Consider the following 13,354-nt stretch of genomic DNA (forward strand, 5'->3'; position numbering starts at 1 on the left):
ATGCCAAGTGTGGAAGATGCTAGAACCGTGGGATATATGCCAAGGAAGCTGCACACAAGGAGTGGGACCAGCCCAAGAGAGAGGTGGGAAGCAAAGTTTGAGGGATGATACAGGACCCTCTCTCAACTCTTATTAAAATTGGATGATGGCAGAGTTCAGATTATTACCAGAACTCAGAAGAAAATTTAGGGGATACAAGAGAATTGAAGGCAATTAAAATAATAGTTGAGGTAGAGAAAACTCAAGAGTCAGTAATGGGAAGAAAGCTCCTAGGATTTGGTCCTGAGCAATGCTAGCATTTTCTGAGCAGGGAAGGGGACCCAGGAGAATTAGGAAATGCCCGTCTTGTAGTTAATATTACAGTAGCACGTTATCAGTAGGGATGCAGAGTGGGGGCTAAGAATATTCACTCACACTGGCATGTGTGCATGTTTGTATGAGTGTATATGTCTAGTTACACATGCATACATGAAACATATTAGCCTGTTTTCTGATGTTATGTGATAGTGGTTTCATGAGATCCCATTGGACCTGAATGTTTTCTACCCCCTAGTTATGGAGCTTTATTATAAACTGTAGCACATTGTTCACACTTTTGTGGTAAGCACACCTGTGTGTCCAGTCACACAGAAGTGCAGCACTTATAATCTACTGTTCAGATAAATAACCCATTTTTCAGAAATGTACACCTGCCAGTAAGCAAAACATGACTATATTCGATTCTTATCTTTGTCCTGAGTGCACTGTATCTATATCAGAAACAGAGATAAATATGTGTGTGTCAGAATCTATTGAATAAAAATCAACTTACAACATACAACAGTTTTATTGACAGAAATTTGCCAAGAAGTCCTAGTTTCCTCGATAGCCAGGTGAGGTGAACATAAGTCTTTCTCTGTCTCTCTGTGTGTGTGTGTGTGTGTGTGTGTGTGTGTGTGTGTGTCTGTATGTGTGCTGCATTTCGTTCAGACCAAAGGTCAAAGTCAGGCCTCTCCCTCTAGCATTCTCTGCTTTAGCGATTGATTGACTGATTGACTGATTGATTGTAAACCCCGGAGCTCCAGATTTCAGCCAGCCTGCCCTTTTTTTTTTTTTTTTTTGCTTTTAATCTTGTAATACCCTCGAAGTCTAAAGCAATATATAATTCTTTGCACAGGTCAGTGTCTACTCTCTATCCCACTAAAAAGCACTGCAAACCAAATGATGTTCCCTTTTGTTCTCTAAGTTTATTTCAAAAGCCTTACAATGCAATACGATTTCACGTAACTGCGGGAGAAGTGGGTCTTTTCGGGACAGTGTCGGCTGGCCTCACCACCATTCAAACAAATGCGATTATTACGATGCTTTCCACATCCAAGACTCTACAGAGCTGCTGAACCCGGGGCCCTTTGCGGGGCCTCCACTGCAGCTGCGCACCAGAGTGGCAGAGCCGGTCAACTCCAAATCCCAGAAACCCTGGATCCCGGAGTGGACTACATTTCCCAAAGGCCTGCGCGTCCTCAGTCCTCGAAACCCCCTCCCCGGCCCCGCCTCCCCTGTGAGTTTCAGCCTGCTGCTGGGCTTCTGAGGCTGGCATTGAGGCTGGGTGCCGAGCTCTCCGGGGCTGAGTCTCTACGCGTGGCTCGGAACCTTCATGAGGCGTGGCGGGAGCCAGAGGGAGGTGAGCGGCGTGGCCAGGCTGGAGGACATGGAGGCCTATGACGGCCCCAGCTTGGGCTGCCCTGAGCCACTGGTCCCCTTTCTGGGGTTTTCTCTAGGGTTCTGGAAATTGACCCTTTGACAACTGCGCTGTTGGGTGGGCAGCACGTGGAGTGGAGGAACACCGTCCTGGGCCTGTGTCAGATCTGAGCAGGTGGAAACGGGTGCGTCCTCATTGTGACTCTGGCCTCGGTTTCCTAACCTGAAGGGGCCGGGCACGTGGGGGCGCAGTGAGTTCCCTCTATGATGGAGTCCAGTGTCGCCCGAGTCTTCTCTGATGCCCATCCCCAGCTCCTGCTTCTCTCTCTGGAGGCAGGAGAGCCAGGCTCAGCTGATGGTGATGGGACACATTCGGAGATGGTGCTTCTGAGAGTGCGAAGTAGTCCGACTTTTTTCTTCCCTCAGATCACATTTTTGGAGACTGTACCCATCCTTGAGAAAAGCCCAGAAAGAGACAGACCATGGCTCCAGAGCAATGGGAAGGGAAGTCTCAGGTGAGCGCGTTGCCATCTCAGTTCTTAGTAGAAGGTGGGTTTTGTATGGTTTAGTTTTTCCTTTCTGACTGAAGCCCTGTATCCAGGATTTGGTGCCCATGGAGGAGCTGGTCCTTCTTCGTGGGTGGTTTATGCAGCGAGCACACCCCATACTCACAGTTGTCTAGTCGGCTGTCGCCTGATCCCAGTCTGCTGTGTGCTTACTAAGTTGACAGTGACATGTTTTGTTTTGGTTTTTCGAGACAGGTTTCTCTGTGGCTTTGGAGCCTGTCCTGGAACTAGCTCTTGTAGACCAGGCTGGCCTCGAACTCACAGAGATCCGCCTGCCTCTGCCTCCCGAGTGCTGGGATTAAAGGCGGGCGCCACTCCGCCCAGCTGCAAGTGCCCTCTTATCACTAGGGACACATCTAGGGAAAGTCCTTCTGGTCTGCCTCCTTCCTTCATGTATGCTTCTCTCAGCCCTCACTAAGAGTGCTCATCTATTTCTTTTTGCCCTGGAAAATACTTAGATGCCCCCTCAGCCTTCTCCAGACCATAGTCCCCCCCCCACACACACACACACACTCTTTGGAACCTAAGTTTCGATTGTAACATTTGTGTGAAAACTCATCGTGACCTGCCATTTTAAGGTGCAGGAATTTAAGAGATGCCCCCACCTAGATGAGACACCACGTGGACAAAGGAAAGCCATACTGCAGGGGACACAGTTTCAGGAGCGTGACTCTGAAAGCAGGGAGACAACTTCTCAAGAAGCCATGAAGAAAATCAGTGAGCACAGGGGTCAGGAAATGGGATGCTCAAGACAGCTGAATTTTAACCCATCCCCTCTATTACCATTTGTGGGCCTTGAGAAAGTAAGTCTAACTTTCTGTGCCTCAGTTTCCTCACCAATAAAATAAAAATAACAACCCTTGTCCTCTTCTAGAACTGGTCAGAGAATGGCATAGTTAGTTCATGGAAGGTGTTTAGATCAGGCCAGGCTCATAGTGATGACTCAGCTTTAGTTAACCTGGCACCAGACTCCACTGTATTAACAATACAGGTTATCTTTGGACCCATAGGGGCTGGGATTTGGGTAGCTCCGTTTCTGTAAGCCTTCACGTTCCATCTAGGAGAGTCAAGTTTTGTTCATGTCCTGAACCTTCATCCCTGTGTGTGTGTGAACCCTGTCCTACATCTCGCTTATCTTCTCCCTGTGCCAATACTGCAGTAAAAACAAAAATAGAAATCCTCAGGGTCCAGAAGTTTAAGACCAGGGAAAGAAGAGAGTAGGTCTGTGTTCACGTGAGATATCTTCAGTTGTGGTGCTGCTATCAGTGGTGAAGCCTGTGACGTTTGGTTTTGGTAGCTGCTGACCTCACATTCTTGTCTCTGAAGTGGGGGTTGAAGCAGGAGATTGTGTACAGGCTTGCCAGTCTTTTTTGCAATGTTGAAATTATTTTGTGCATGTTCTTACTCACTGATTAGAGCAGAAATTCTTTAAAAGCAAAGACCATCTTTTGTATTCTCTCCATAATAAATTATTTTTCCTATATAGGCATTGCATGCATGTGGAAATTAAGAGTAAAGAATCTTGCTAGCCATGGTGGTACACACCTTTAATCCTAGTACTAGGGAGGCAGAGGCAAGCAGATCTCTGTGAGTTTGAGACCAGCCTGATCTACCATATCAGTTTCCAGTTCCATCCAGCGCTATATAGACCCTACCTCAAAAACAAAAACAAAAAACTCAAAAGAACCTTTATCAGAAAAACTTCTAATTACCATGATGTGCACTAATGGCCATACTCCCTGTACACAAAGCCAATTTCTACCTGCCGCTTCTCTTTGTGTACGAGTAGCTGGTTAATCATTAAATGGGTGATCTGGTCGCCTTTTAGAACCTTCAGTGACATCAGCAGCATTTCACGATGGCCTGTCCACCTTCCACCCTGTCATCTCCCTCATGCTGTATGAGGAGCATATAGCATACAGCAGCTCTCTGGTCCTAGATTTAGAATGGCTTTCCCTCACAGGTGTCAGTGACGTTCGAGGATGTGGCCGTGCTCTTTACTCGGGATGAGTGGAAGAAGCTGGACCACTCTCAGAGAAGCCTGTACCGGGAGGTGATGCTGGAGAACTACAGCAACCTGGCCTCCCTGGGTAAGGGCGTTCCCTGTGGGCGTAGATTCAGAATGAGACCTAGCACCGCCTTCCCTGAATGAAAGCTGTGGTTATTAAAACACCCTAACTGGGTTTTGCTATAGGGCTGTACAGATCAGATCTCTATAAATACTGGAACTGTTTGCCACTTGCAGGTGTTTAAGTGCCCCAAATAAGAGAACAAAGGGGGCTGATACTGTCCATAGTTTGACAGTAGAAATCCTTTCCAGGGTTGAAACTACATTTTCTTATTATATTTATTCTGTGCTGCCTGTAAGCAAAGACGTCCCTCAACCCTCCTTCTCTACCTATTTTTTGCCTCTCCTACTTCCTCTTTTGCAGTCAGGTAAATGCTGTATACTTTATCTTTGAAAAGGGATAAAATTGTGTTTTCCTGCTTTAAACAGGCTACTTCACACCTAATCTTTTTCACAGATACCTGCTTAGAAGTTTTTATTCTGCCTGTACACCCGATGTTCCTTTTCTAGAACTGCCTGCTTATGGTGTTTCCATAATGTACAGTTAGTTCTGCCAGTCACAGCCTATGAGCTACTTGGCCTCTGCTCAACACATCCCATCAGATGACAGGGAACAGCCTAAGTACCCTATAAAAGTGTTCTATGCAATCTCCTGAGCTTCCCACACAAATATGCAATGCTTGTTCATGTTAAAAACAAAACTAAGCCTTTTTATTGTTAATTTTGTTTGTGATCAGGATTTTCATTTACCAAACCAAAAATGATCTCCGTGTTGCAGCAAGGAGAAGAACCCTGGAAAGTAGAGAAAGAAAGTCACGGCAACTCCTCTCTTGGTGAGTGGGTGGGCCTGAGATACCCCAGAATCTCTACAAAATCAGAACAGAAGGTAACCTCAGTGACTGGAGACTGCCCTAGAGCAGCGGGTTCTTTAGTAACAGGGCTGTTAAGGGGGAGGACCAAGGATGAGAAGATAAAGAAGATAGGAAAACTGGGTCAGGAATAGCTATGCCAAGCAAGTTTTGTTTTTTTTTTTTTTTTTTTTTTTTTGGCTTTTCGAGACAGGGTTTCCCTGTAGTTTCTAGAGCCTGTCCTAGAACTAGCTCTTGTAGACCAGGCTGGCCTCGAACTCAAGAGATCCACCTGCCTCTGCCTCCCGAGTGCTGGGATTAAAGGTGTGCGCCACCACCGCCCGGCTCCAAGCAAGTTTATTAAGAAGTACAGCATCTTATATTCTATTGGTGGTGGGGATGGGAGAGTCAGCGGAAGCTGTCACACAGCGGGAAGCTAATCAAGCAATGTTGCACAAAGGGAACACAGAATACTCAAAAGAGTGTCACAGGCTGAGCCCACAGCAGCCTTGGCACTGCTAACCACAGCTCTTTGGTGTTAGAAGATGCGTACTCATGATCTGAAGCTGAAGCCCCCCCAGAGCCCCGCCTGCAGGCCATTACTAACTCTGCCAAGCATGTTCCCTCTCCATACACCAGGGCCTCAGAGAAAGCCTTGGATCAGCCTATTCTCAACAGATTTCTTCAGGTACTTGATCCTCAGGGACTGATAGGAAATGAAAATCCCAAGCTCCTAGAGCCTAGCTTCCCCTCCTATCTCTGGTGACTTTTTAAATGAGTATCTCAAAATCTCTTATTCTTCCTGAGGAGGCTGTGTTTCGTGCACAATAATTCAGCACACTTAAAGATATATTGAAAGTAATTCTTTCTGGCTGTGCAGAGTATTATAGAAAGAGAAGACAAAGAGAATGAGCTTGGAAGGTCTCATGGTGTTTTGGTATAGTTTTGAGAGATTTGGACTGTCCTCTGGATAACAGGAATATCTAAGAAGTTTAAGGAGATTTTTATGATCCCTGATATTTTAGTGGGGAAAACAGGTCTGGTGCAGAAATAAATGCCCCAAATAAATACACAACTAAAGAAGCTCTGACATATCCCCACTCTAGAGGCCTTGCATCACCCTGCTAAAGATGAAAGAACACACTGATGTGGACAGAGAGCTCCAAGACAGGCCGAGGAGTGAAAAGGCTGCAGAGCTCTGTGAAGATGTGGCACCATCTCCGCTCAAGAAAACGTGTTGTTTGCATGAGTGATACCTGTATAGGCAGGGAGACGTGGAAAGCAGTGATTACTTCTGGAATGCATCTGTAAAGAGGGCCTTTATTCTGATGTGTAGTTTCTTTCACAGAGACTGTTAACATTCGTGAAGTCCTTATGTGATTGGAATTTGATACAACTGGCTATTTTGGAAGCATTAGGAGGACAGATGCAAAGTGAGGCTAAGCTAGAGGTGGGAGCCTCCTGGAGCCACTTCAGGAGACTGTAGGGGATGGAGAGGCTGCGTCAGGGGTGAGGAAGTGAGACGGTGTCTGCTGGGTGAGAGCGTAGGAGTTTTCTGTGGTACTCGGATAGTTGTTCACCCATAGGTAAATGTCTATGGTAAGACAGATGTAGTTGGGACCCACATGAGAGGTTAAAACCCCTCATAGACACATGAAAGTAGAATTTGTAGCCTTGAGTTGACTGCAGAGGGCAGAATTCCAGGAACGCCATTGCACCATGTTTAAGAGAAAGGAATCAGAGATGAGGAAAAAGAAATGGAAGAGGTGGATGTTTTGGCAGCTGAGAGTTGAATAAAGGAGACTCCCTGACTTGAGAGCAGGACTCCCAGCTTGGCCCTACCATCTGGCCATGTCCTTATCTAAATAAGCTGGATATAAGCAAGGCAGCATCAGGCAAGATGGGACCTGGTCCTGCTCTTACGCAGTCCAGTGGGGACAATGAGAGTGAAGATGCCAAGCACACAGGGCACAGAATGACGGTCACACCAGACACGGGAGTCTAGTGAGGACTAGGGAGCAAAGACAGAAAGCGCTGTGAGAGTGTAGGCCAGGAGCTCCCTGATCATGTGGAGTCCCGGCTAGGAATTGTCTAGTAATGGTCAGAAGGGAGCCACTGCTGACCCAGGAGAATGATAGGAGAAGCCAGGAGACAGCAGTGGGACTAGATCCTGCTGCGGCCCATCAAAGGATTTGATCTGAGGATTTGAGAGTCTTGTACAGGACTGAGGAGTCATAAGCAGCCTGGAGCTGGGCTCAGCCCCCCATTTCCCTTCGGAGAGCAGCCTCCTTAAATGAGCTTTGTTCATTCCAGTTGTTTAGCTCTCGTACACTATTTTATAAACTGGTATTTTTCCATTTTTTCCTTCTTGCTAGTATCTTTAGGCATATAATATTTATTTAGGTATCATTAATATTCTTTCTATAAATTTAGTCTTAGCTAATCATACCCAACACCAGCAATTTTCTTTTCTTCCAGGATGCAACATCAGTCTTCAAACCACAAAATCAACTCAAACTAAAGATTCATCATTTCAGGGATTAATGAAGAAACAACTCAAAAGAGACAAGTCCTGGGACTTCACCTCAGGAAATTTCTGCAGATCTGGCAACAGTTTTAAAAAGCAGGACAAAAATGAAAGCTTACAAATAATTCCAGTCACCCATACGAAACTCCTTACTGCAGATAAAAGCCATAAGAATTTTGAATTTGGTCCAAACATCGACCTGAAGTCAGTTGGTAAACAAAAGATCACTAGGGAAAAAACACAAAAAAATAGCCTCAAGGAAAATTCAAATTCACTTAATCAACCAAAAATCAAGACTGCTGAGAAACACTATAAATGTAGTACTTGTGAAAAAGCTTTCATGCACAACTCATCCCTTCAAAAACATCTGAAAAACCATACCGGAGAGAGATTATTTCAATGTAGAGATTGTTTGAAAGCTTTCAGCCAAAGTTCTGCTCTTATTCAACATCAAAGGACTCATACTGGAGAGAAACCTTACATATGTAAAGAGTGTGGGAAAGCCTTCAGCCATAGTGCGTCCCTTTGTAAGCACCTAAGAACTCATACTCTGGAGAAATCTTATACATGCAAAGAATGTGGAAAATCCTTTAGCAGGAGGTCTGGCCTTTTTCTGCATCAAAAAATCCATGCCCAAGAAAATCCTCATAAATATAACCCAGGTAGGAAGGCATCCACCTCCCTTTCAGGATATCAGAGAATCCATTCCAGAAAGAAGACCTACTTGTGTAACGAGTGTGGCAACACCTTCAAGTCTCGCTCCTCCCTTCGCTATCATCAGAGAATCCACACCGGAGAGAAACCTTTCAAATGTAGCGAATGTGGCAGAGCCTTCAGTCAGAGCGCATCCCTTATTCAACATGAAAGAATTCACACTGGAGAAAGGCCCTACAGGTGTAATGAATGCGGAAAAGGCTTCACTTCTATCTCAAGACTCAACAGACACCGGATAATTCACACTGGGGAGAAACTGTATAATTGTAACGAATGTGGCAAAGCCTTAAGTTCCCATTCAACTCTTATTATTCATGAGAGAATTCACACCGGAGAGAAACCATGTAAATGTAAAGTCTGTGGGAAAGCCTTCAGACAGAGTTCAGCTCTGATCCAGCATCAGAGAATGCACACTGGAGAGAGACCTTATAAATGTAGTGAGTGTGGGAAGACGTTCAGGTGTAATTCATCCCTCAGTAACCATCAGCGAATTCACACTGGGGAAAAACCGTACCGATGCCAGGAATGTGGGATGTCATTTGGCCAAAGTGCAGCTCTTATTCAGCACCAGAGAATTCACACAGGAGAGAAACCCTTTAAATGTAATACATGTGGGAAGAGTTTTAGACAGAGCTCCTCCCTTATTGCACATCAGCGAATCCACACTGGAGAGAAGCCCTATGAATGCAGTGCATGTGGGAAGCTCTTCAGCCAGAGATCCTCCCTTACCAATCACTACAAAATTCATATTGAAGAGGACTCCTTGAACACAGATTTGCATGAGTAAAAGCAATTAACCAAAGTTCCTCAGAGAATATGTACTTCATATTGACTTCATAAATATAATGAATATGAGGAAACTTTCAATTTAGTCCTATGACATTAAAATTATAAGGATAAACCTTGGCTATATAATAATTGAGAAAATTTTCCTACCTTCCAGTCACCTTTTGAGAACAGATACTTTAAAGTTACAAACATTAGCACTGACCATTTGTAAGGTAAAAGGAACACTTTTATTTTGTCCATATAATATATAATATGTGCAATATATAGACCCTAGAAAAACCTGAGTTTAGGAGTGCTATGCTGTTGTTATTAGCAAAAGAAATATCAGCTATTAGCATATTTACTACAACTAATATTTTAATAGTAAATAACTAAAATATATGCATTTTTAAAGCAAGAGACCAAACTTAAAAAAAAAAACTACCTCGCAATGTCTGAAATTTTCCCTTTCCTATGCTATTGTCAAACTGCATGAATTTTATTAAAGAGAAAGGAAAAATTTTGTGCTTCTAATTTTCTAACTTCTCTACAAACCTCCCACGCTTAATATTCATATTCTAATTTTGTGCTGTGAATTATTTTCCTTCATTGTCTTGACTCATTAGTTATTAAGCCATGCCCTGAATGGTAACAGTAAATCTTGTCATAGTTGCGTTGGAGCAAACAGGCTAGCTAAACTGCCAAAATGAGCTGTGGGAGCTATTAAGAAAGACATCTGACATAACTGGCTCACGTGCACACCACACACCTGAACCTCCAAACATGCCTGCCATACACAGACACACAAAGGACAAAATTGCGTTTTCCAGTGCCAATATATAAACATAATTGATTTTTACATATTTGCCTTATTTAAGTAACCTAGTTTATTTTATGTGTGCATGCAAATTTCTAATAGTGTATTTGTAGATTCTTGGCACTTAACAATCATGCTATCTGCAAATACCATTTTTTCTCTTACCAGTGTCTTATTTTTCTTAAAATGTGCCACTATCTATATATCATTTTAGTTTTTCTTATCTGATGACAGTGTCTTTTATTTATTTTTCTTACTTAGGCCCTGTACAACAGGTGCCATACAATAAAAATAACAATACTTTCCAATTTAACGTACTAGCTTCAGTTTGTGGATGCTTGTTCTGAAACTGACTGAACAGCTCTTGTGCTGAGTTTTATCATAAAGGAGTAGCACTTTGCTGCATGCACTTTATGCAGGGACTAAACATGACAGTTTTCCCCATCACTGTTTTAAGAATGCCACTGTTCTGATTCTCACCTCTACCCAGGCTGGCCTGGATGTCAACTATGCAGCTGTCTTCCTGTGTCAGCCCCCTCAATGCTGTGTTGCAGGCATGCGCCACTGCACCCAGCAGCTGCCCTAATTTTGATGGTGTACGAATGAAATAAATTCTTATTGGCCTTGCTGTATCATAATATGTGTGTTTGTGTGTAAGTCAGGTCTCTTCCTTAGTAAGTAGAAGCCCAACTGAAGTAACCAGGATTGTCTTCTACGAACTTAGAGCAAAAAGAAAGTAAACTTATTTTTATTTTATGTATATGAGTATTTTTGCCTGCCTGTATGTAAATGTACCATGTGTGCAGCTTCCAAGATATAAGAGGACATCTGAAAACCTAGAACAAGAATTATAGTTGTGAGCTACCATGTGGGTGCTGGGAACTGTTGTGGGATAGTCTTTTTGTATAATGTACAGATGTGTCTCTGCCAAGGCACCTGATTGGTTTAATAAAGAGCTGAATGGCCAATAGCTAGGCAAGAGAGGGTAGGCAGGGCTTCCAGAGAGAAGGATTCTGGGAGAAATCTGAGGTACAGGGCAGGGAGTCAGACATATAGTGTGGAGGAGAGGTAATGAGCAACGTGGCAGAACATAGATTAATACAAACAGTTTAAGTTTTAAGAATTAGCTAGGAACAAGCCTAAGCTAAAGCCAAGCTTTCAGGATTTTAAGTCTCTGGGTCATTATTTGGGGGCTGGCCATCCAAAGAATGTCCAACCACAGGGAACCAAATCCAGATCCTCTGCAAAAGCAGCCAGTGCTCTAACCCCAGAAATTTTTAGCATCCATATCTGTCCAATAGATAGAACAGTAACAACACCTAGACAAGAAGGGGAAACGTATGTAACTCCAGTTCCAGAGCATCTGACTCCCTGTCATAACTTCTACAGGCCTGCATCAGGCATGCACATGGCACACATACACACATGTAGGAAAAACATTGATACACATAAAAGTAAAGAGTACTACCAAAAAAAAGGCCCAGGGTAAAGGAATAAGTCACAAAACAATCCTACACCAGTTTGGAATTATGATTAATAAAATGGTTATTTATTTAAAGGGAAAAACTTACAGATCACTGTCCTAGACAGTAGCCCTCTGCATTACCAGGAAAACAGTCTGTTAGCCAGAAGCAGAGTCCGAAGAGAGAGAGAGAGAGAGAGAGAGGAGGGAGGGGGGGGGGAGAGAACAGGCTACTGCTGCTTTTTCAAGCCAAAGAGACCATGCCCAAGTGGGTTGGTATCTTAAAGGCTATTGGCTGAAGGAGTGGAAGGAGCTCCCGTAGCATCAGAGGAAGTGTGGATCATTCTAGCATCCTTAGGAACAGTGGAAGACAGCCTTCCTAGTATAGAGGGTTCCTGATAACGGAAATTAGGAAATGAATGCTTGAAATGAAAGCCGAAGTTAAGCCATTAGATATCTTGAGTGGTATCTGTAGGTTAAAGCTGTAAGACATGATCATGAAAATAGAATGGCTAATTTGAAGACTGTTTTAGGAAGAACATCTAAAAACAAACAGTTCAAACGTTATTTCTGGATTGAATAATTACTTCTCACAGAAGTTTGGGGGCCTGAAAAAAAAGTTCTTTATTAGCAGTAAAAATTCTAGTTCTATTGTTAGAACTGGACAATTGTCCAAATATTTTTCTGTAGTCAGATCTTTTCATTGGGATCGCTGGTTACTCAATAACGACACAGAGGCTTATTGTTATAAAAGATCAGACAATAGCTTAGGCTTGTTACTAACTGGCTATTACAACATAAATTAGCCCTTATCTTTTAATCCATGTTCTTTTATGTGGCTTGGTTACTTTTACTCTATATTCCCCATGCTGGCAACTCCACTTTCTTCTTCCCAGAGCTCTCTGCCCAGATGTCCATGCTATACCACCTGCCTAGCTATTGGCCTTTTAGATTTTTAATAAACCAATCACAATAACATATGTTTACACAGTGTAAAGGAATATTCCACAGCATTTCCCCCTTTTGTCAAAATAATAAAGGTTTTAACTCTAACACAGTAAAACTATATACAATAAGAATAATTATTAGGTAAGAATTACATTTATAATGTCCAATCTATTTGCATTTGGCAAATTCAGAGAAAATATTTTATTGTCTATCCTATCCTAGTGAGACTAAAGTTTTGTACCTGATTTTCTTTTTATCCCAACTGGTATACCAACCCCAAACTATTTTTTAGACCTCAAAAATTTCTAGCCGGGCGATGGTGGCGCATGCCTTTAATCCTAGCACTCAGGAGGCAGAGGCAGGCGGATCTCTGTGAGTTCGAGGCCAGCCTGGTCTACAAGAGCTAGGTCCAGGACAGGCTCTAAAAAAGCTGCAGAGAAACCCTATCTCGAAAAACCAAAAAAAAAAAAAAAAAAGAAAAATTTCTTAGATAAACAATTTAAGCTTTTATGTCTCTCAACCTTATATACTTTTGTGAGTTATTTTCTAAATTTAGTAACAAAGAAAACTATAGCTACCTAGTCTTCAATCCCCATCAGAGACCCAAGAAGGATAAAATATCACTTGAGTAAACAGGAAGTATAGTGTAAGCCACTTCTAAATCTAAGAAATGACAGAGATATCTGGCTGCCTGGACAGTCACCCCAAGGTTCCTCTGTAACATTGGGGCATCCATCTTTGGCCTACAGGCCTAGAATATCTGACAGACATTTCTGTGAAGCAGGACTTTTGAAGGGCTGTCCTACCCTGTTTTGTCAAACTTTGGCAGTCACTTTCATTATGTCTTTCTTGTCCATTTTCTACAATATACTGTCAGCAGTTGGGGCAAGGGCAGTTTCTTACCCAAATAGCTAGTTTTTACTGCTGTGTAATAATTTTTCTGTATACTGTGAATATGT

At 43.0% G+C, this 13,354-nt stretch overlaps 1 protein-coding gene across 3 annotated transcripts; it reads left to right on the forward strand.

Annotated features, from left to right (window-relative positions):
* Nucleotides 1–1,531: 1,531 nt before the first annotated feature.
* On the forward strand, nt 1,532–10,617 carry Znf354b (zinc finger protein 354B). Of its 3 annotated transcripts, XM_038326581.1 has the most exons (5): nt 1,532–1,660; nt 2,104–2,192; nt 4,207–4,333; nt 5,049–5,144; nt 7,638–10,617. In XM_038326581.1, exons 2-5 carry the CDS (start codon nt 2,160–2,162, stop codon nt 9,185–9,187), a joined length of 1,806 nt encoding a protein of 601 aa, XP_038182509.1. In that variant the 5' UTR covers nt 1,532–1,660; nt 2,104–2,159; the 3' UTR covers nt 9,188–10,617. The 3 variants fall into 3 exon arrangements, with proteins under 3 accessions (XP_038182509.1, XP_038182510.1, XP_038182514.2); XM_038326582.1 differs by lacking the exon at nt 2,104–2,192 and having other exon boundaries at nt 1,570–1,660; XM_038326586.2 differs by lacking the exons at nt 1,532–1,660; nt 2,104–2,192 and having other exon boundaries at nt 4,254–4,333; nt 5,090–5,144.
* The last annotated feature ends 2,737 nt before the right edge of the window (nt 10,618–13,354 follow it).

The sequence above is a fragment of the Arvicola amphibius genome, chromosome 4, assembly GCF_903992535.2.
Source record: "Arvicola amphibius chromosome 4, mArvAmp1.2, whole genome shotgun sequence".
In the NCBI taxonomy this organism is placed as follows: domain Eukaryota; kingdom Metazoa; phylum Chordata; class Mammalia; order Rodentia; family Cricetidae; genus Arvicola; species Arvicola amphibius.